General features: G+C 34.6%; 1 protein-coding gene across 11 annotated transcripts in view; it reads left to right on the plus strand.

Moving 5' to 3' along the window:
* Window positions 1–23303, plus strand: part of LOC138315816 (calmodulin-binding transcription activator 2-like) — a 91750-nt gene that overhangs the window by 19872 nt on the left and 48575 nt on the right. For all 11 annotated transcript variants that reach the window (XR_011207538.1, XR_011207540.1, XR_011207541.1 and 8 more), the window contains exon 2: window positions 19102–19208. Coding sequence is in view for 8 of the 11 variants with exons in the window: in XM_069257100.1 (XP_069113201.1) it covers window positions 19154–19208 (55 nt within the window). In the remaining 3 variants the exon portion in view is untranslated. The remainder of the gene's footprint in view (window positions 1–19101; window positions 19209–23303) is intronic.

The following is a 23303-nucleotide window of genomic DNA, read 5'->3' on the forward strand; positions in this document are numbered from 1 at the left end:
ATAGCGTATATACTATATAACTATAAGATATGGCGTATATATAAGATATAGCGTATATACTATATAACTATATAAGATATAGCGTATATACTATATAACTATATAAGATATAGTGTATTACATATACTATATATCTATATAAGATATAGCATATATACTATATAACTATATAAGATATAGCATATATAGTATATGTAATACACTATATCTTATATAAAACAAAAAAAAATGTATGGGGTATATAAGATGTAGTGTATATACTATATAAGATATAGCGTATATACTATATAACTATATAAGATATAGCGTATATACGATATAACTATTTAAGATATAGCGTATATACGATATAACTATATAAGATATGGCGTACATACTATATAACTAATCTATATAAGATATAGCCAAAAAAGAAAACACAACGATAAAACAGTTTTTTCCTTCCTAGCGCTTTCTCGGCTCATGCCGGTCTTTAGGGGTTTGAATTCTTTTATTTGTAGAACATGACGTCAAAGTACAATGACGTCATAGTCAGATTGCGTCATGACATGGTACAATAAGATATTGTGAACATTTCTGGAAGAAACTAACAAAAACATGAGGACAAAATAAAAACTAATATGAAGTTCCTTTGTCCCATTCTGAATTTAACACAGGTTTCATAAGTTGAATGAAATACATTTCTTTATTTTCTCTTTTTAAAAGATCTGAATTAGACATTTGATATAGTGGTAAAATAAAAAAGTTATCATTAGCACACATATGACAATGTTTGTTTACTGTTAAATATCTGAGATGGTCTGTTTTGGTTTGTTGTCGGTGTAATGTAACTCTCTTTCTCAATTCCATTCCTGTCTGACCAATATAAAAATCTGAGCATTTGCTACAAATAAGTGCGTATATGACATTTTTGGATGTACAATTCATATTAGTTTTAATTTTGAAATTAAAACCATTTTTGAATGTATAATTTTTACACTCTATAATAATATCACATGTTTTGCAACGCTTTTGCATACAGTTAGTGACAGAAGTATCTTGAATTTTCTAATCAAATTTTGACGCACATAAAATATGTTTAAGGTTCTTAGGTTGACGCTTGCAATTTATTATTTTCTTGTATATATACTATATAACTATATAAGATATAGCGTATATACTATATAACTATATAAGATATGGCGTATGTTGTCTCATGTCCAGATGTTGTTTCTATATCAGTATAGCCACACACACATTTATAAATAATTTTATTAGCTCAGTTGTCCAGAGGGTAAGAGAGCTAGACTATAAGTTGTGTACGTTTACTGACATCTATGGCATCATATATAATGTCTGCCCTAGCCTCTGTCAACATTACCTGTTACGAACCATAAACTGTTACTTTGAAGCAACGATCTGATATAGTCTTTATAGAAGCATGGTGACAAACAGTACCAAGTTCAAATAAATTACATCAGACTTTTTCAGGATTAATGAAACTGTTCATTATTCAAGAGGTTAGAGGACAGATCTGTATGTAGGTATTTTTATCCAATTGAACAATTTTGACTTTCAAGCAATTTGCACAAGACTGTGGGTTTAAAAAAAAAAGGCAGAAAATGGGACAACGAACAAATGTATTTTATTAAGTGTTCGTTGAATTGCTTGCATGGTAACTGATTACTTGATATTGGAAGAATTTCAAATTATATAGCCATTAGGCTTTTTGTTTGTTTTAACTTAGGTACACAGACCAGAGATTGAATGTCAGAATCATTTGTTGAATCGTGTTTGTTTTCTTAAAAAGATTGGCAAATTGTCAGACTGTATATAACCTACTAATACATGTACAGTGGAACCTCCCGAAACCGATCATGGTCGGTGCATATAATTTCGGCCGGTTTAGAGAGGGTTCGGTTTGGAGAAGTGAACCGAATACCGATCATTACGATCCGGATTTAATCGATCGGAAGTCGTTTTTTACATTAGTGCACCGCATGTATGCCTAGTGTTCGTTAAAACCAACCAGTATTGATTGTTAATGTGAATGTTATCACAAAAGAGAGAATCATACGTTTAAAAGGAATGGATTACAGCAAACTTGACTTTGTTACCGCTTATAAACGTAGTTTAGTTAGTTAGTTGCGTGAATGTTCTTGGGGATGTTCTCGTCTGCAACCTACATATGACCGATCGCTTCCGGTTACGTCAAGAATCATATTATATGGTCTAATTACACGATGATCAGTTGATGCCGGTCATTATATGACATAGTCATTTTCTAAAACAATACATGGCTTCGGCTTCTTCATACAGATAATTTACGTTATCCGACAACTACATATGTAAATAAAAAAAACCGTGTGATTTGAATACGAAACTTTCTCTTTATTACTAGCTCTGCTTGTTTTCCTACAGTAAACAAACCGCGTGCACATGGTAGACCTTCGTTAGATATCTAAACAATAGACATGATTAAATAATTACACCACCATCTCGGGTATAATTACTGTGTACCTATAGCCTTCCCATCGGTATACATGCCCAAGGACATGGCATGCAACAACTATGGTACAGGTATGTGTGTATTTCAGGGTCGGTTGATCAGACCTCTATGCAATCTATCGGTGTCGCTCAGGTAAGGCCGGTTTTCAGAAGTATATTTTAGTTACATTTGACTATTCCGATCTCAAAATCGGTCCGGTATTCGGAATTGGGAGGAATCGGTTTTGGGAAGTTTTATATACTATTAATAAAGAGGAATTCATTCCGTACATGACATCCATGTTCGGTTTCTAGAAACGATCTGTTTTGAGAAGGTTCGGTTTTGGGAAGTTACACTGTATATGTTTTTTTAGATATTAAAAATTTGTTTGAATGATTTTCTCTGACAATTAACTCTTTGTTGTATATGTAGTGTTTTGTGAATTTTGGCATTAAGTTTTTAGCTCACCTGGCCCAAAGGGCTGGTGAGCTTATAATGTCATGGCGCGGGGTCTGTCGTCCGTCCGTCGTCCGTTCGTCGTCTGTCCGTCAACATTTCCTTTAAATTGCTACTAGTCATAGAGTTCTGCATGGATTGTAACCAAATTTGGCCACAATGATCCTTGAAGAAAGGGGAACAAACTTATATAAATTTTGGCTCTGAACCCCCGGAAGCAGGAAAAGGCAGGGCCCAATAGGGGAAATAAAGGTAAATCCTATAAATTGCTACTTGTCCTGGAGTTCTGCATGGATTGTAACCAAATTTGGCCAGAAACATCCTTGGGGGAAGGGGAACAGAACTTGTATAAATTTTGGCTCTAACCCCCAGGTGGCAGGCGAGGCCGGGCCCAATAGGAGAAATAAAGGTAAATCCAATAAATCGCTACATGTCCTGGAGTTCTTCATAGATTGTAACCAAATTTGGCCAGAAACATCCTTTGGGGAAGGGGAACAGAAATTGTATAAATTTTTGCTCTGACCCCATGGGGGCAGGAGGGGTGGGCCCAATGTGGGAAATAGAGATAAATCCTATAAATCGCTTCTGGTCCTAGAGTTCTGCATGGATTGTAATCAAATTTGGCCAGAAACATCCTTGGGGGAAGGGGAACAGAACTTGTATAAATTTTGGCTCTGATCCCCCAGGGGCAATAGGGGCGGGGCCCAATAAGGGAAACAGAGGTATCCTATAAATCTCTACTTGTCCTAGAGTTCTGCATGGATTGTAACAAAATTTGGCCAGAAACATCCTTGGGGGAAGAGGAATAGAGATTGTATAAATTTTGGCTCTGACACCCGGGGGCAGGAGCTCGAGGAGCAGGGCCCAATATGGGAAATAGTGGTAAATCCTATAAATCCATTTGAGCGATACAGCCCCTCTGGGCCTCTTGTTTTTCAGTTGAGATTGATATTTTCATAATGAAAAAAAAACACTAATTGTTGTAAGTCTTTCTGAAGACGAATTTAGATAAGGGTACCAATGACAGATATTCAATAAAACATAATTAGATGTCTGTTCCAGATTTATCAATAAATTGACAGTGCTCAGTCTTACTAAGCTTGTAACAGGATTATTGATTTTCTCCTGCAGGAGTTTTTTTTTTTTTTTTTTTTTTCAATTTGTGATCATGATTCAGAATGCTATACTCACTGACAACTCACTGTGACATGTGGATGCGGAAAAACAGGTCATTTCATCATGGCCATGGTATTTTGACCCCCCCCCCCCCCCCCCTCCAGAAAAAAAACCCCTTCTACTACTATACCCATAGGTCTAACTTTATCCCAATTTACTAGAGTTTATCAATCATAAATGAGAAGAAAATATTATGTCTTCAAGTGTTATAGTATCTTTTAGAAGGGGGGGGGAGTCATTTTACCATGGGGGGGGGGGGGGGGGGGTTCATTTCACCATAATGGTATTTTGACCCCGGGGTCAATATACCATGATTCAAAATACCATGCTACACCGGGTATGTATGTTGTTCAATATAACATATAGAAACATGAAACTGAAACTGTACTTGAATTGTGTTTCTTAAAGATAAACTTATTGCTTTTAAGATAATTATGATATTGCTATACATGTAGCACAATGCAACTGTACATACAAAAAAGGCTGAAGGGAAATGATACAGTCAACAAAGGGAGATAACTTATTCCATTCACATTATTTATATTGAAGGGGAAATAATATAGATGTTATGGGAGATAACCCTGCCTTCTACCTTAAATATATATGTTACTTCACCTGCTGCCTGATCATAACCCCACTGATCTTTTTCAATATGGAATATTATCTTTTATAAAATGCACCTATTTTTATTTTTTTTTTTTAAATTATTTGTATATATATTTCAGTGAACCTTGCCTGCTCCAAATATTGTGTTGATAATTGTCTGAATGAAAACCAACACCTATGTACTGACATAGGTATTGAGTAATGGTATCATTCAGATAGTGATAAAATGTTCCATTAATACTGTGTGAGAAATCATTGAGTTTGTGATTGATTGGTCCGTTGATTAATAGAATTCGACCATCCACACACTACACACGCAAGTAGCAGTTTTAATTTGGGAACTGAATCATGCATGAGACCAAACGTGAGTACTGTACATAGATCTACATAGCTCAAAACCCTCTATAGATCACAAATGGAAATTTATTTCCCTCTACCTCTTGATTCTAATGTGTAGCATTACTCAAGCCTATAGAGATATATAACATGATCAAAGTTGTCCAAACCTTGGAGCAGTCTAGAATGTATTGAATTAACGCAAATTTGGCTCATGGTATATTAGCTTTCATTCTTCATAATCTTTAAGTTTACAGGACTTTCTGAAATAATTTATTCACCCCTGAAATTTCATGATGAACTGGTCCAAACATAGATAAATAATGTATATATCATGACGGGTCAAACACTGTTACTTGGATAAATGTTTTCACTCACAGATTTTTAAAACAGAGAAACAACCTTCCTTAAATGATATTTTGTGTTTGTTTGACAGTCAAAAAGATATTTCTGGTGTTCAGTTGTTTCTGTCTCAAATTTCATATGTAAGTTCCTCTAGGGCACACCGAGTGTCATGCAGATTTTTAGACTGATTGGAAAAACAATATGGCTGCCAGGCAGTCAACTTGGATTTTGGTAGTTGATGTTTGTTACCACTATTTCTCAGAGAGTACTAAAGGGATCTGTCTCAAATTTCATATGTAGGTTTCTCTAGGGCCTAAGGAGTAGCATGCTGATTTTCAGACAGATTGGTAAAGAAGATAGTCGCTAGGCAGCCATCTAGGATTTTGATAGTTGAGGTTTGTCACTGCTATTTCTCAGAAAGTACTGAAGGGATCATTCACAAATTTCATATGTAGGTTCTCCTAGGGCCCAATTTTCGCATATTTCATTTTGGAATCAATCGGTAAACAAGATAGCCGCCTGTCAGCCATCTTGGATTTTGATAGTTAAAGATTGTTATCGCTATTTCTCAAAAGGTACTGAAGGGATCGTTGTAAATTTCCTATGTAGGTTCCCCTAAGGCCCTTGTTGCGCATATTGCATTTTAATTTGGGACCAATCGGTGAAGAAGATAGCCGCCAGGCAGCCATCTTTGATTTTGAAAGTTAAAGTTTGTTACCGCTTTTTCTCAGAAAGTACTGAAGGGATCGTTCTCAAATTTTCATGTAGGTTCTTCAGGGCCCTAGTCCTGCCTTTTGCATTTTGGGACCGATCAGTAAACAAGATGGCCACCAGGCAACAATCTTGGATTTTGTTAGTTAAAGTTTGTGACCGCTACTTCTCGGAAACTACTGAAGGGATATTGTTTAAATTTGAAAAGCAGAAGAAAAAAGTTTATGTTTGAAAAGCAGAAAAAAGAAGTTTAAGTGTGAAAAGCAGAAAACAGAAGATAAAGTTTGAAAAGCAGAGAAAAGATCCCTCTTTCATTTGTCAGACACAGATCAGTCTTTGGTAGGTGCCAATCAAGATCCCTCTGGGATCTCTTGTATATTTAAATAAATGCGAAAATATTAGGGAAAAGTCAATTTCCAAGCAATTTCATCTAATTTTAGCACTCTAGTTTGTATATAATATGCAAATTGGTGGTTTTCCCGACCTGACAATGGTTTATTTTAACATCCAACAACTGGACCTAGACACGTTAAGGAGCAGTTGATGATATTGATTGAAACACTATATATTAAACGTCCATTCGTGGGCACAACAGATAGATCGGTTTCAGGAATCAAGAAACTATTTTTGTTGAACATAGTATTCACAATTTCAACAGGTAATAAATTTCTGATCGTAAGTAAGAAAGAGTTTCTCCGTCAGTGTTAAGTTTATATATGTGCATGGTACTTCAAACCTCTTTGAGTTCTGTAAAATCTTTTTTTATCCGTAATTGAATCGTCGCCAACCTAATTTTAAAGGGGAAGATAAAGGGTGTGTACAGTAGCTAGTTATATTGGCAACACATAGAACTTCTGCACAAGCTATCTGAGTTTGTAGAATAATGTATGATTGTTTAAAGAAACCATTTAGTTTTTAAAATGGCGAGACTTTTAGGTGTTATTTTTCTTCTTTTGAATATTGGAAAGTACTATAAATTCTTTTATAATGGAATTGGTTGAAAATGTTACGCTATCTGTATTGAAAGAAAGTTCTACTAAACTAACGGCCCACTTCCCTGTATATTGTTGCACTTGGGTCAATCCAGAAGTAAAATTAACAATTTTAACATATAATTGTAATAATTTTAATCTAAATTGGCAAAAACAAGAAATATTTATAGACTGAAAAACAGCAAAGTCAGCAATGATCATCTGTTTTGATCTATGTGCTTCCAGAATCAAACTTCACTTTAATTCTAGATAAAGCATAAATGTACGTGGATTTCCAGACTAAAAAAAACAACCATGACATGATATTAGTGTACGCTCTGTCTTTTTAATGCAGTTTGCCTTCTCTTTGTTTGAATGGGTGCAGCATTTTCAACTGAAGATATCTGACAATGCTGGAACAACTCAATAAAATCACCATTACTTTTCATCATAACTTCAACAAAATGTCATCATGGGTGCCTGACATACATTGGGTCCAGTATATTGAGTACTATAGTGAAACTGCCAGACTGAAGCATTATATTATTAAGTTAATGGCCAGACATTTCCTTCAAATTCGGTCTCGAATATGTTTTTGGCATATATACATAATGTATACGTACTGTGACATTTTTTCTGTAAAACATTTTATAGTTGATTTATTCGTATATATATGCAAGCTTCTTCCAACAAAGTGTTCAAGTTTAGCATAGAAAAAAAGAATATGCTGACTCCACAAAATTCAGTTATAGAATTATTATTAAATCATTAATGGAATGTATTTTCTCTAGAAGTATCAATTCACATCACAAGGGCAAATTTCGATGAAAATGGATGTGACATGTTAATGATTAGTTCTGAAAGGACCCGAGTGAGGTGACGAGCGTGTGCTAATTGTGAGTGGAGACTTAAACACATTGAAAGAGCCGTTAGACTGTGATGGAGCCGTATGATCCCTATATCCATAATGGATGATATTAGGCTGTGTCCCTATTGATCCTCACACTCTTTGACGGGCTCCCTGATATACAGTGAAGTGGATTTTCCCTACTTGGCATTGAATGTCAGACTAGGAATTTCCTGTGGTTTTTATGGTTTTGGCTTGGATGGATATTGCAATGGATTTAAAAATAACTCTTGTAAGTATAACTGTATTCAAAATTGCATTTTGTGAAATCGACCAGGAATTCTGATTATTACCTTCTTTTGATTAGCTGTCATATGACTTTCACGTTTTTATCGTGTTGAAATATTTTGTGGTTATGTGTAGAAGTTGTGGTTTGGTAATATGTCTCAGTAGGCTTTGAAAGTAAATTTACCCATTGTTTTAGCTGAACATGTATATTTGCCTTTGATGGCAGATATATAAGCTGGTACATGTACATGATAACAGAATAGATTTTGAAACATTGAATAGAGACTTTTTTACCATGTTTGATCACATTTTGTTTCCTTAAGACTAAGTATAGTGCATTATGCTTTGAACAATGGAAATTATTAAGAAATATTTTTAACTTCATATTTTCAACTCCATATTCTTCTGATGATGTTGAGTAGTGATAAAACCCGTTCGCTTTTCAACTCGCCAATTAGTGTTCGAGACACAGCATTTATAGATATGAAAGGGTCAAAGGTCATCTGCCCGATTACGATCACTCTAACTTCCTCTTTAAGACCCCTGGCATACTCACATCCAGGTCATTATGATTTATTTGTATTAGTTATGTTTGCAATTTAAAGTTCATGAAAATGAAATCTATGAAACAAATGATATTATAATGAAGGCTGGGAGATGTTGTTGTAATGTTTAAGTGAAGCAAGCCCGAGTCCAATTATTGTATTGTATCATGACCATTTTTCAATCCTAAAATTTTAATATTTGATATTAACCAAACATAACCAGTGTGGATGTATAGAAAACAGTATACAGCCAGCTCTACTTTTAGAGCTATCATTTACAGTTGAATAGATTTTCTAGAAATCAATGGTTTCACAGACTTGTCAACCAGAGTGAGGATTTAAAAAGGATTCTAATAAATACAAGATACACTTTCAAGGGAAATCAATGCCCATGCTTATAAATAGGATTAATTTGAAAGATAAAGCCGTGAATCACTGCCTTCAACAGGTAGGTTAATTATTGGAGTAATGATGTTCCTTCTCTGTTCTAATGAAATAGGCCTATAGGATGTACATGTACCAAACATGCAGATACCCTCACCATGGGGATGGAGAATATAACTGTCTGTTCATATCTGTCCTGTCATTCTGTAACCAAGAGACCTTATAAGAATATTATGTACCTACTGTATTCGACCCAATAAGCGCCCAGGGTGGTTGGTGGTTAGAAAATTGAAAAAAATGAAAAGGTGCTTAATAAGACAAAATTATTGAAATTGAGGCCTCTGAAGGGGGCTCTTATATTATATATATGTACGGACATGGGCGTTTATTAGGTTGAATACGATATATTACTTTGACAGATGAATTATATGGGGTTAATTCCCTAATGAAGTTTTTACAAGGAAGCCTTTAATTTGTTTGTTATGAATACCTATTTTTGCTAGCGGCAAGATTATAGGAAAACTATTGTGAGCAACTGTGCATGAAAGTGCTATATAGAGAAACTAAAACTTACTGAGAAAAGTTATGGATATGTAATGGAAATTAACAGGGAGCACAACTTGCCCCCCTCCTGTTTCATGATACCACTAACTGTTGTTTATAGCTAGTTGTTTTAACCCAGTATGTTTATAAGAGACTTGCCTAGTTATCTCCTAGAGTGATAATGGGTAAGTATTGACTGCTGTAGCACACAAAGTAGATAGAGTATAGCCCAGTGTGAGTTATACCACTCTCTATCATAATTGATTCTCTATGCTAGATTATGTAAATAGAAGATGACAGGCCAAAAGGGGATTCTGTTATAATGTTTTACCATAAAAATGTTATTGAGGTCAGAAAACTTTTTATAGAGGAATTGTAACATCAAGGTTACTTTTATCAGGACCAGGGCCAGACATCATTGCCTCAGGTAATAGTTACAGCTATGTACTGAAATCATGTACAACATATTTCTTTGTAAATATTTTTGTGACACAAGATTTTAATGAAAGTTAATGTAGAGCAAGAGTGTTTGATGTATATATGGTAAAGTTGATACATATATATACTGCACATGGTCGTGTATGTCCTAGTATGTTCCTAGATAAAACATAATGTACAGCTAGTCTATGACAAAGAGTTCAGTTCTGATCAATAATTCAAAATTTTCAGTCACATTTTTGCAAGATGCAATTGAGCAGTTGCAAATGTATTTCATTTCTCTGAATTTATGTTTTCTGTCAAAATATAAATGTGTCAATGGAATAATGTTGCTGATGATGATGTGGAAATGACGCTTCTGTACACTTAACCATGTGGTGTTAGCTTGTGTATGTACCACCAGAGGTGCTCTGGTGTAACAACCTTAGGTTAGTTTGGTGTAGTTTTAAATTGTGGATAAGTACAATAAATATCAGGTGCATGTGTGTTCTCCATTCTAGTCAATAACTCGTACATTATTGGGGTATACCATTATGTTTATACTTATTAGTGAAGGTTTGTTCTAGATCAGAAGTAAGAACTTTTACCAAGGTATAAACATTCCTCTTAACTTTACCGTTCAGACAGATTTTATCCAATTACTGTGCATGTTTGTGTAATACACTTAAAACAGGAACAAGGTGTTTTAGTGAAATCTAGGTCACCTCAAAACGGGTTGCCTAACTAGATATGTAATAGATACAAAAACATCAATGTACTTTTCTGTAAACCAATTAGCTTTGTATGTTTCCAATAGAAGAAATGGTTTATTTTGTAATTACATTATAGTATCACAGGTTAAGAGGTTGAGTAAAGCCTGAGTTACCAGATAAAAACTATCAAACAATATCCATCACCTGACAACTGCCCTAGCTGTTAAGGTCACAGCCGCACGACTAAGTTGAATGTCCATTGTATCCTACATACACAGATGGCAGGACATTAAAACCTGAGAGCTGTCACAACTACAGGATCAAAGATGACATTCACATCAAAGTCCTTAGACAAGGACATAGAAAAAAAGGTCTTTATATACAGCAGCTGTTTTTGAGATACCAAAACAATGTGAGTAAAGTAGGATTTACTGTGGATTAGTCACACTTTCTGCTGATTGTGATTAAAGAAATCACATCAAAATATTGCATCACATGCAATCTCCAAAAGGTGATAGTAATTGTTGGTGAATTGTATATTACCCACATTGTTTTGGTTTCTCAAAATCAATGTATTTAAATAACTCGTCATGGCAAAGACAATTCAGGAAATTTGTTTTTATAATAGTTGGTTTGTGTGGTTTTGGTTTTTTGTCCCTTTAATAGTCATTTTATGACGTACGTGTGCCAAGTCTTAAAGTGGTATAGGAAAACCATAGAAAAAACCTGTAGAGACCAACCTACAGTACCTGGCAACAGCCTCACTCTACCCTAATTGATCACCTGGTGCAATCAAGCTTCAGTTGTCCTATGGCAGACTGCACTTCTGTTGAATGTAAACATTTTGTTATGTATTTGGGGATTTAGATATATGGCCTGCCTATCCATGAGAACTGCCGTATCCTCGACTGAACCTATAGATTTTCACTTAAGGGAAGATCAACTCCATAAACAATATAAATATGTTGTAATAACAGGAAACAGCCACCAGTCAAATGTCACTATTGACCACAACTGTGTAGGAAGAGACAAAACAATGACACCATTATAATGTATGTATAATTCTGTCCTCATTATTATGATCTATTATTGACTGGTGGTAGGCACTATTGGAAGTTTATCGGTGTTTTGTACCTCTTATCACTCCATTATAACTAGATGGCAAGGCTACTAGTAATGTGATATATTGATAACATATTAATGGCACACTCCACTTACCATCTATATATGGTACCATATGTCAGGCTCTACCTTTCATAGCTTTCTGTATAACAATGGGTTTTGCCCAGTTTCACATTGATACTTTTTATCTTCCAATTATCTTTTAGATGATTATAACAAATAATTGACTGATTGACCATGTTCTGTGACTCCCCCATTAGGAGCCCCATCAAGAAAACAAACAGTATTAAATGATAATATTGGATTTGAGGGAATGTGCCACTAGAAATTATAGCAATTCCAAATCACTCACTTTGAAAGTAGTTTCAAAGTAAACATACTGTATTCGACCCAATAAGCCCCCCAACCCCTATAAGCACCCCTCCCCTTTTTAGGCTTCAATTTCACTTACTTTGAATTAAATGCAGACTGATGATAATATGAAAACTTTCTTACCAATTTCTTTTGCAAATTGATTTATGGCTTACTTTGTAGAATAATTTTATGAAAGGCAAGTCCAAAATTGTTTCTATTAAGCGCCCCCTGAGTTGCTTCAATTTTTGAAGCGCCCTGGGCACTTATTGGGTCGAATACGGAACAGATTTAGGAGAAAAAACAAAACACAAATAGAAAACAAAAAAGAAAAAACTCTTAATAAGTGACAATTAACCCAGAAATTCAAATCAAAAAACTTTGTCGGACTATAAATCTGTTATAATTAGGTATTTGTATTTTGTATTCCTGACCACCTGCTTGATAAGATGATCCTGATCAGGTTTTTTTAGGGTCGCCTATGAGGAATTTCAACACAAATTTAAGAATTTATATACAGATAAAAATGACTTGTCTATAAAGACAATTTTTAGCTCACCTGGCCCAAAGGCCATGGCATATAGCATCCGTCGTCCGTCCATCAGCATTTCCTTTATATTCATGACATGTATCCCTGATTGATAATTCAACTTTCACTGCACATGCATGGTCAAATTAATTCACAAGTGTTCATGTTCCCCGATTTGTAACATGTATATACATTATCAGAAGCCACTTTAAAACATGAAAATCGAGGCCTCAACGTCGCACGTAACAGGCATTTGTTTAAAAGTCTTCAGTTTTATTTACATCCTCTATTGGTTGCTATGGATGTTTACTTAATTGCTATGATAGACTTGGGTGGTAGATGAAAACAGGAGTTCCTGGGGGAAAATCACAGACTCATAATCATACCTATAAATACCTGACAACTGGCCTATACTGCAGACTTCAAAACTATAACCCACAAATTCAGGCTCAATAGCCTCTATTATTGACCACTTACAATAACCACTTTGTCACCATAAAGCTCGGTGTTACTTTAGATTATAACCGATATACCAGAATGTCACTTACAATAACCACTTTGTCACCATAAACCTCGGTTACTTTAGATTATAACCAATACCAGAGGGTCACTTACAATAACCACTTTGTCACCATAAACCTTGGTTACTTTAGATTATAACCAATATCAGAGGGTCACTTACAATAACCACTTTGTCACCATAAACCTCGGTTACTTTAGATTATAACCTTCAGAATATCACTTACAATAACCATTTGTCACCATAACCGGTTACTTAGATTATAACCTATAAGTTCACTTACAATAACCATTTGTCACCATAAACCTGGTTACTTTAGATTATAACCAATACAGAGGGTCACTTACAATAACACTTTGTCACATAAACCTCGGTTACTTAGAATAACTAACCAATATCACTTTTAACCTTTGCACCGGTTACAGTTATAACCATACAACTTACAATAACCACTTTGCACCATAAACGGTTACTTTAGATTATAAACCAACTATCAGAATAGTATACCTTACACTTACATAACCACTTTGTCACCATAAACCTGGTTACTTTAGATTATAACCAATATCAGAGGGTCACTTACAATAACCACTTTGTCACCATAAACCTCGGTTACTTTAGATTATAACCAATATCAGAGGGTCACTTACAATAACCACTTTGTCACCATAAACCTTGGTTACTTTAGATTATAACCAATATCAGAGGGTCTGCACTTACAATAACCACTTTGTCACCATAAACCTGAGCTCGGTTACTTTAGATTATAACCAATATCAGAGGGTCACTTACAATAACCACTTTGTCACCATAAACCTCGGTTACTTTAGATTATAACCAATACAGAATCACTTACAATAACCACTTTGTCACCATAAACCTTGGTTACTTTAGATTATAACCAATATCAGAGGGTCACTTACAATAACCATTTTGTCACCATAAACCTTGGTTACTTTAGATTATAACCAATATCAGAGGGTCACTTACAATAACCATTGTCACCATAAACCTGGTTACTTAGATTATACCATACAGAATCATTACAATAACCATTTGTCACCATAAACCTTGGTTACTTTAGATTATAACCATATCAGAGGGTCACTTACAATAACCACTTTGTCACCATAAACCTTGGTTACTTTAGATTATAACCAATATCAGAGGGTCACTTACAATAACCATTTTGTCACCATAAACCTTGGTTACTTTAGATTATACAACCAATACCAGAAGGGTCACTTACAATAACCACTTGTCACCATAAACCTTGGTTACTTTAGATTATAACCAATATCAGAGGGTCACTTACAATAACCACTTTGTCACCATAAACCTTGGTTACTTTAGATTATAACCAATATCAGAGGGTCACTTACAATAACCACTTTGTCACCATAAACCTTGGTTACTTTAGATTATAACCACCATATCACTTACAATAACCACTTTGTCACCATAAACCTTGGTTACTTTAGATTATAACCAATATCAGAGGGTCACTTACAATAACCACTTTGTCACCATAAACCTGGTTACTTTAGATTATAACCATACAGAGTCACTTACAATAACCACTTGTCACCATAAACCTTGGTTACTTTAGATTATAACCAATATCAGAGGGTCACTTACAATAACCACTTTGTCACTAACATAAACCTTGGTTACTTTAGATTATAACCAATATCAGAGGGTCACTTACAATAACCACTTTGTCACCATAAACCTTGGTTACTTTAGATTATAACCAATATCAGAGGGTCACTTACAATAACCACTTTGTCACCATAAACCTTGGTTACTTTAGATTATAACCAATATCAGAGGGTCACTTACAATAACCACTTTGTCACCATAAACCTCGGTTACTTTAGATTATAACCAATATCAGAGGGTCACTTACAATAACCACTTTGTCACCATAAACCTCGGTTACTTTAGATTATAACCAATATCAGAGGGTCACTTACAATAACCACTTTGTCACCATAAACCTCGGTTACTTTAGATTATAACCAATATCAGAGGGTCACTTATAGTAACCACTTTGTCACCATAAACCTCGGTTACTTTAGATTATAACCAATATCAGAGGGTCACTTACAATAACCACTTTGTCACCATAAACCTCGGTTACTTTAGATTTATACAGAGTCACTACAATAACCACTTTGTCACCATAAACCTCGGTTACTTTAGATTATAACCAATATACAAGGGTCACTTTATAACCACTTTGTCACCATAAACCTTGGTTACTTTAGATTATAACCTATATCAGAGGGTCTTCCTTACAATAACCACTTTGTCACCATAAACCTCGGTTACTTTAGATTATAACCAATATCAGAGGGTCACTTACAATAACCACTTTGTCACCATAAACCTTGGTTACTTTAGATTATAACCAATATCAGAGGGTCACTTACAATAACCACTTTGTCACCATAAACCTCGGTTACTTTAGATTATAACCAATATCAGAGGGTCACTTACAATAACCACTTTGTCACCATAAACCTTGGTTACTTTAGATTATAACCAATATATCAGAGGGTCACTTATAGTAACCACTTTGTCACCATAAACCTCGGTTACTTTAGATTATAACCAATATCAGAGGGTCACTTACAATAACCACTTTGTCACCATAAACCTCGGTTACTTTAGATTATAACCAATATCAGAGGGTCACTTATAGTAACCACTTTGTCATCACCACTTAAGATTATAACCATTACTTAATGGTCCGTTTCCAGGTGCTGACAGTGTAGGTCAGTTTTTTAACCCTGTGTTCTCTGGTTTTCTCTAAATGATCTTGGCTGCTGACAGATGTTTTTTCACAATGAATCCAACCCCCTCATTACATTTCAAGAGGTCTATATACACTACTTATATAACAAACAGAACAAGTTCATACATTGATAATTTATGAGCATATCTGATTCAACACATAATCAATGAGTTCAGTGTTTTATTTATAGCTCGAACCAGTTAATAGATTGAATCACAACCATCAATTAATGATGTAGATCTATCATGTGTCAACCCCAGTACAGTAGTGATGAGAGATGGTGGTATGGGGACGGTGTGTGATAATATGGCACAGTAAATTATTCAGGATATTACAGTTTTACTCCAGACAAAATATTTTCCCATACACGAAGACAATTTCTCAGCTAAAAGCTATGCAATAGTGAGGTAAGTCTGAATCGGTGCTATAACGACTGTTCACATTATACTTTTTACACATAATACTGTATATACATGTGTGTATGTAGCTCTGCTGACATAGTAACACATACTAAATGTAGCCAATAACCTTTTCCCTTGTACTTATAATGTCAAATAACTCAACCTAATGGTAAGAAAACAAATTTCATTTACTTCATCCAGAAACATGGAAGACCAAACTGCTTTATGATATTAACTTGAGCGATGTAAAGTTATGGCCTTTCGTATATATAATTATGGTGGTGTCGATCTTGACACAAAAATGATGACCTTGAGTATAGCGAGTGACCTCAGGAATAGAGATAAAGATCTTGGGTTTATAATCAAAATGACCCTGAGTTTTATAGTGATCATGTGAGAATGACTTTATATAATGGCCTTGAGGATAGTGATGAATACTATGAATTTAGTGAGATGATTTGAGTAAAGTGATGTGAGAAAGCAGCTAACTTTACAGTATCCTGGCCATAGGGAAGCATGCATATGCCATAGACTGTTATAGATGGGAACAATACAAATATTACAGGGTATACCTGTTTAATGTGACAATCTACAGTTAAATGGACATTTTATATCCATTACATCTAGTACAACAAAGGATATTTAGTCTGTTACCAAGTGTTATTTCTTACAATTGAGTTGGTTTAGAAGCACATATCAGCTCTAGTATAGACATATGATACAGTCGAAACTTATTATTTTGAAATTCAACGAACCAACAAAAATAATTCAACTCATTTGGAATATCACTCAAATGTAATGTCATTAGGTCTGATCAGAAAATGGTTTATAACGGTCCTTATCTTATGACTATTACAGCCAGATACATGCATGCCTATTACTGTGATCAGTATAATTTAATTGTGATTTTCCAACTTGTGAATTTTTCCAACATAGCAGATTCTCACAAAAGTTTGTGAACAAAATTTATTTCGTAACCCTATGAAATTAAAAAGATAGTGACTTTATTGCTAATAGTTAATTTTACAGGCTTCTTTATAAAATGAAATACGTTTACACGTACGATTCCATGGATTTTTCTAAGGGATTCATAATGTTTGGCAAATCAATGCACAACGTAAATGTTTCTATCATGACGTCACGATAACGTCGCCATTTCCCAGATTTCTTTTTTCATCATGGAATGCAAAAAATGAATAGGCCAATCAGAGAGTCAGAAACAAATAAAAATTAATAATAGCAAAATAAATAACAGTTTTCACCTTACCGTAAACAGACTATGTATATTTCCAAGCTACCACAGGATAACTTGGTATGGAATTAAGTCTTAAAGGTTAAAAAAGAAAAGAGAAAATTAGACTTGTTTAATGAAATTTCATTAATTTGAATCAACACACATTTAAGATCATTTATAGAAAATTACCTTACACAGAAAAAGTATTCTAGGTCAAGTGACGTTAACTAAATCATCATGAAAAAAATTTCTCAGTTGGCTTAAGAAAAGAAGTTATTTGTGACATGTGTATAAGTTAAATCAGGTGTTAAAGTAAGTGGATATTGATTGACTGAAGCTCATTCAATGTAGCTGGCCAGTCAATGTAGGATTGTGACATCGGGAGTAGAGTTCTATACCACATACAACACCCGTAAAAAGCTGACAGCTGGTGCTATTGGTAGCATTTTATATATCAACAAAAAACTTGTATTGTTAACTCATCATCAATGATTTTACCATTGTATACAGTGGGACTAATTCATCTACCACCTGATAAACGATAACTTTTCTGGGGGACTAATAATATCTGTGGTGATGGATGTAACTCTTTGTAATCTTCCTGCTGAAATGACGTTGTGCGATATATATCATGTTCTTTTGACGTCATTCCATCACCAATAGAAACAATAGCCTGCAAAAATGTTATCTGGTATCATGTGGTATGTGAATTACTTCCATTGAGAAAATGGAAAAAAAATGAAAAAAAGAAGAAAAAAAGGTGTAAGACATGCTTATAGCTAAGAGATATGTCTTAAGAAACTTTTTTCAATATCGGGTACTTAAATATTAATTTAATTTTCTGATCCATGATCAGATAGTTAAGGGATTAATTGTTGATGAATTGGAATAATAAGTAATTCATCAAGTTTTATAAAAATATGAAGCACACCAATGTAATATGAACACAGCAATAATATTTCATGTAATATTTACAAGGTTGTATATTATATTGTAATTTGCACCTTACAGATGACATCACATTTGTTTGATAGAATACTTTACGTTTATTCCAGACATCAATATACCATACTCAACTGTTGATAATGATGCCAGTCCCAATGTATAGTCCTTAAATAATTTATGTTTGGCTGCAATGTTCAAAACAAGTTATACAAATTGAAAGCGTTATTGCATCTTTTGTCTGTTCTGATCTATGATTATCTACAACCTATATAATAGGTAGGTTTGAATTTGTAAATACTGATCCCAGATAAATAGCATGTATGTGTATCTGCAACATGTATCACCTAAGGACTTGTTGAGAATCTGTTAATGAAATGGTGCTTTTGTTTTTCAGATCAGCATGTAAACAGTAGTAGACAGTGGTGTGAGGGACCTGAGTGGTGAAGATGGAAGAGCCCTCATCTTCCTCCACCCCCAAACCCGTCCCGTCCAGCTCTACAGGTAAGTTATCTGCCCTTTGTTAACCCCAAACCCTATCCCATCCCGCTCTACAGGTAGGTTATCCCTTCTTCTGTGACTGTCAAACCTGTTCAGTTTTACTGGTAGATTACTTCCCCTTCCGTAAACATCAAACTTACAGGTAGGTTACCTCCCCCTCTGTAACCATCAAAACTGTCATGCCCAGCTCGGAAGGTTACCTCCCCTTCTGTAACCGTCAAATTTGTCATGCCCAGCTCTATTGGTAGGTTATCTCCCTTTCTGTAATCGTCAAACTTGTGCCCAGCTCAACAGGTAGATTATTTCCCCTTCTGTAACCTCCAAACCTGTCCCGTCCAACTCAACAGGTAAGTTATCTGCCCTTTGTTAACCCCTAAACCCTATCCCATCCTGCTCTACAGGTAGGTTATCCCTTCTTCTGTAACTGTCAAACCTGTTCAGTTTTACTGGTAGATTACTTCCCCTTCAGTAAAAATCAAACTTACAGGTAGGTTACCTCCCCCTCTGTAACCATCAAAACTGTCATGCCCAGCTTGGAAGGTTACCTCCCCCTCTGTAACAGTCAAATTTGTCATGCCCAGCTCTATTGGTAGGTTATCTCCCTTTCTGTAATCGTCAAACTGTGCCCAGCTCAACAGGTAGGTTATCTCCCCTTCTGTAACCTCTAAACCTATCCCGTCCAACTCAACATGTAGGTTATCTCCCCTTTTGTAGCCCCCTTATTACCTGTCCCGTCCAGCTCTACAGGTAGGTTATTTCCCCTTCTGTAACCCACATCCAGCTCTACAGGTAGGTTATCTCCCCCTCTGTAACCCCCTTACCTGTTCCATCCAGTTTTACAGGTAGGTTATCTTCCCTTATAGATTCCCTGTATTCCATTAGTAGTGAGAAATGGCGTTTATAAAGGATACCCTGTCTACCATTAGTTGTGTCTGTCCTGTCAGTGGTACAGACTAGATTCCATTTAATGATGTCTTTGTATAAAATTAATCTCTGTCTCTCTATGAGATGTGATCTGGCACACCTCACAAGTTTGTGGTAACAACAGATTGAGGATCGATGCCGGCTAGACCAGCCAGACATTTCGGGGTAGTAATGATGTTTCATATATGTCTGGCATAAGCCACATTTAAACTGTATCAACACAAAACCTGTCCGGATGTACGGTAATACAACCTGGTATCGAGCGTAAATATTGATCATTTTATCTTCTACACCACTACGCCATAAATCCACCTAATATCCCAGCTACAGGTCTATTTATGATAAAACTAAAATGACATAGCTTTTGATATTTTCTAGGATTCTTTTTGCCATTCAATCAATCATTTTTTCAGACGGGAAAAAGATGTAAATTTCCAATGCCTGTGTGATAGTCGTTTTGTTGCCAAAATTGTCTCAACTTTTGCATGCTTATAAACACTTCATGTATCTACAAGACATATCAGAAGTATTGAGTAAATGTTTATTGCTATTATCTACTCGTAACAACTGGTTTTACTGTATTGAAATCTGCAATATTTGAAAAGTATGGCTGAAGTTTAAGATATTTTTTTCCATGATTTAAGATTGCATGTGAAGCCACGAAAGCTTCAATTGTTTTAACATCTCTAGTCTTATGATACCTTTCTGTCAAAACTTCAAATGATAAAGAGAGCATGTTACAGTTTTCTGTTTAGTCTGTAAACAAGCAATGTCTGCTTTAGCCTTGCACTCATCATGCAGTGTCATTACAAGTATGACAATTGTCTAAAGAATTTTATGGCTCAATAGGGAAAAAAATCATGTGTTTCAACATAAGTTAAACATAAGTTGTTGATAGAGAATTCATCTAATTCAAGATTTTATCAGAACTCGATTCAAAGAAAAATTTATTATTTGAAAAACATGCTAAGTGAAAATGTTGATCATGAAAAAGTTCTTCTTTTAAGGAATGAATTCAGACTAAAGCACTTAATTATTCATATACAGGGCCTAATGGAACCTTTGTATGTAAAGTCACATTTACAAACCAAATTACATAACATTCCAAAGCTTTTGAGAGTGTCGGAGTACTGACTGGCGGTAGATATTGGAAATTCCTGCCAGTAAATTTAATGAAGTTGGTTATGTGTATATAAATGACACAAATATTGATCTTACTCAATATCCCTAAGTGTTTTTCACATGCAATGTCATCCCTCTGATGGAGGTATACATGATATATCTGTTACTCAACTGAATTATTCATGTAAGTCTACAGCTGTGTATCTCAAATATCTTACTACAATCGTTCTGCTGCTATTGTTTTTGACTGTCATATATTCTTATCTGATCTCAGGGGTCCGGTTTGCTTTTAAGCCAATTTTCAAGACAATTTCTTTTCTATAATCAAAACATCTTTGAGCTCTGATTTTTGAGTAAGCTTGCTTTTGTGAAACATTATATAAAGTTAATAAGAGTGACTAAGTTTATTCAAATAGATGTGAATAGACCATATTTACATTTTCACTGCAGTCCCACTATGTAACCTTACCAAGCGCAGTTGGCAGTCATATAGACAATGAACTTCAAGCGCTTATTATGACGTCATTATCATTGTGACGTCACAATTGTCGTGCCAGCGATCACGGCAGACGGCTGTTCAAATGGCTGTTCCATCCATGACGATAACGAATGATTAATTCATGATATATGCAAAATTCCTTGGGATTTCATCATAAAATTGTAACCAAATGTAAATATAAGCATTGAACGTCTTTAAGTTGGCATTCATAACCAATATGAATGCAAACTGGACAGAGGCAAATTCAACATGAAGCGCTAGCGCGCTTCATGGAATTTGCCTCTGTCCAGTTTGCATTCATATTGGTTATGAATGCCAACTTAAAGACGTTCAATGCTTAAATGTCCACAAGATTTAGATTCCGTCTTGTTTATAAACCTTTTGATCCAATGATACAATAGTAACTCTTGTAATATAATTAGTATGAGCTTGATGTTTGATGTATTGATGTTTGAAGTATTGATGTTTGATGTATTGATGTTTGATGTATTGATGTTTGATGTATTGATGTTTGAAGTATTGATGTATTGATGTTTGAAGTATTGATTTTTGATGTATTGATGTTTGAAGTATTTATGTTTGCAGTATTTATGTTTGCAGTATTGATGTTTGATGTATTGAAGTATTGATGTTTGATGGTTTGAGGTATTGATGTTTTTTTGATGTCTTGATGTTTGATGTATTGATGTTTGAAGTATTGATGTTTGATATGATGATTGATGTTTTGATTGATGTTTGATGTTTGATGTTTGCATGTTGATGTTTGATGTTTGATGTATTGATGTTTGATGTATTGATGTTTGATGTATTGATGTTTGATGTATTGATGTTTGATGTATTGATGTTTGATGTATTGATGTTTGATGTATTGATGTTTGATGTATTGATGTTTGAAGTATTGATGTTTGAAGGATTGATGTTTGATGTATTGATGTTTGAAGTATTGATGTTTAATGTATTGATGTTTGAAGTATTGATGTTTGAAGTATTGATGTTTAATGTTTTGATGTATTGATGTTTGAAGTATTGATGTTTGATGTATTGATGTTTGAAGTGATGTTTGATGTATTGATGTTTGAAGTATTGATGTTTGATGTATTGATGTTTGAAGTATTGATGTTTGAAGTATTGATGTTTGATGTGTCCACCCTAATGATTTACAGGGTTTCTGTTTTTTCCTCAACAAATTCTCGACCCACAAGCATTATGGATAAAACTTTGTTAAAGATGCTCCACCGCCGACAAATAGTATTTTTTTCAATATCAAAAACAGGAGCAGACGATTAAGTATTTTTCTTCAGTTACAAAAAATGCTTACATTACACCATTACCACCATTGAAAAGTTTGAGCTTCTAATTTTACATCAAGTTGAAAATATAAAAATATAATTAATTGCATCCCGAAAAAAATCCGTGGCACTATATTCTATATGGAATGAAGTACTGATTGTGCACGCATCAAAGGCGAAATGAATTGTTTTATATTAATTTTTGTGTTAATTAGGCATATATATACACGATTAAACACCAGTTATTGTTCAAATGATGAATAT

Source organism: Argopecten irradians, chromosome 1 (genome assembly GCF_041381155.1).
Source record: "Argopecten irradians isolate NY chromosome 1, Ai_NY, whole genome shotgun sequence".
Taxonomy (NCBI): domain Eukaryota; kingdom Metazoa; phylum Mollusca; class Bivalvia; order Pectinida; family Pectinidae; genus Argopecten; species Argopecten irradians.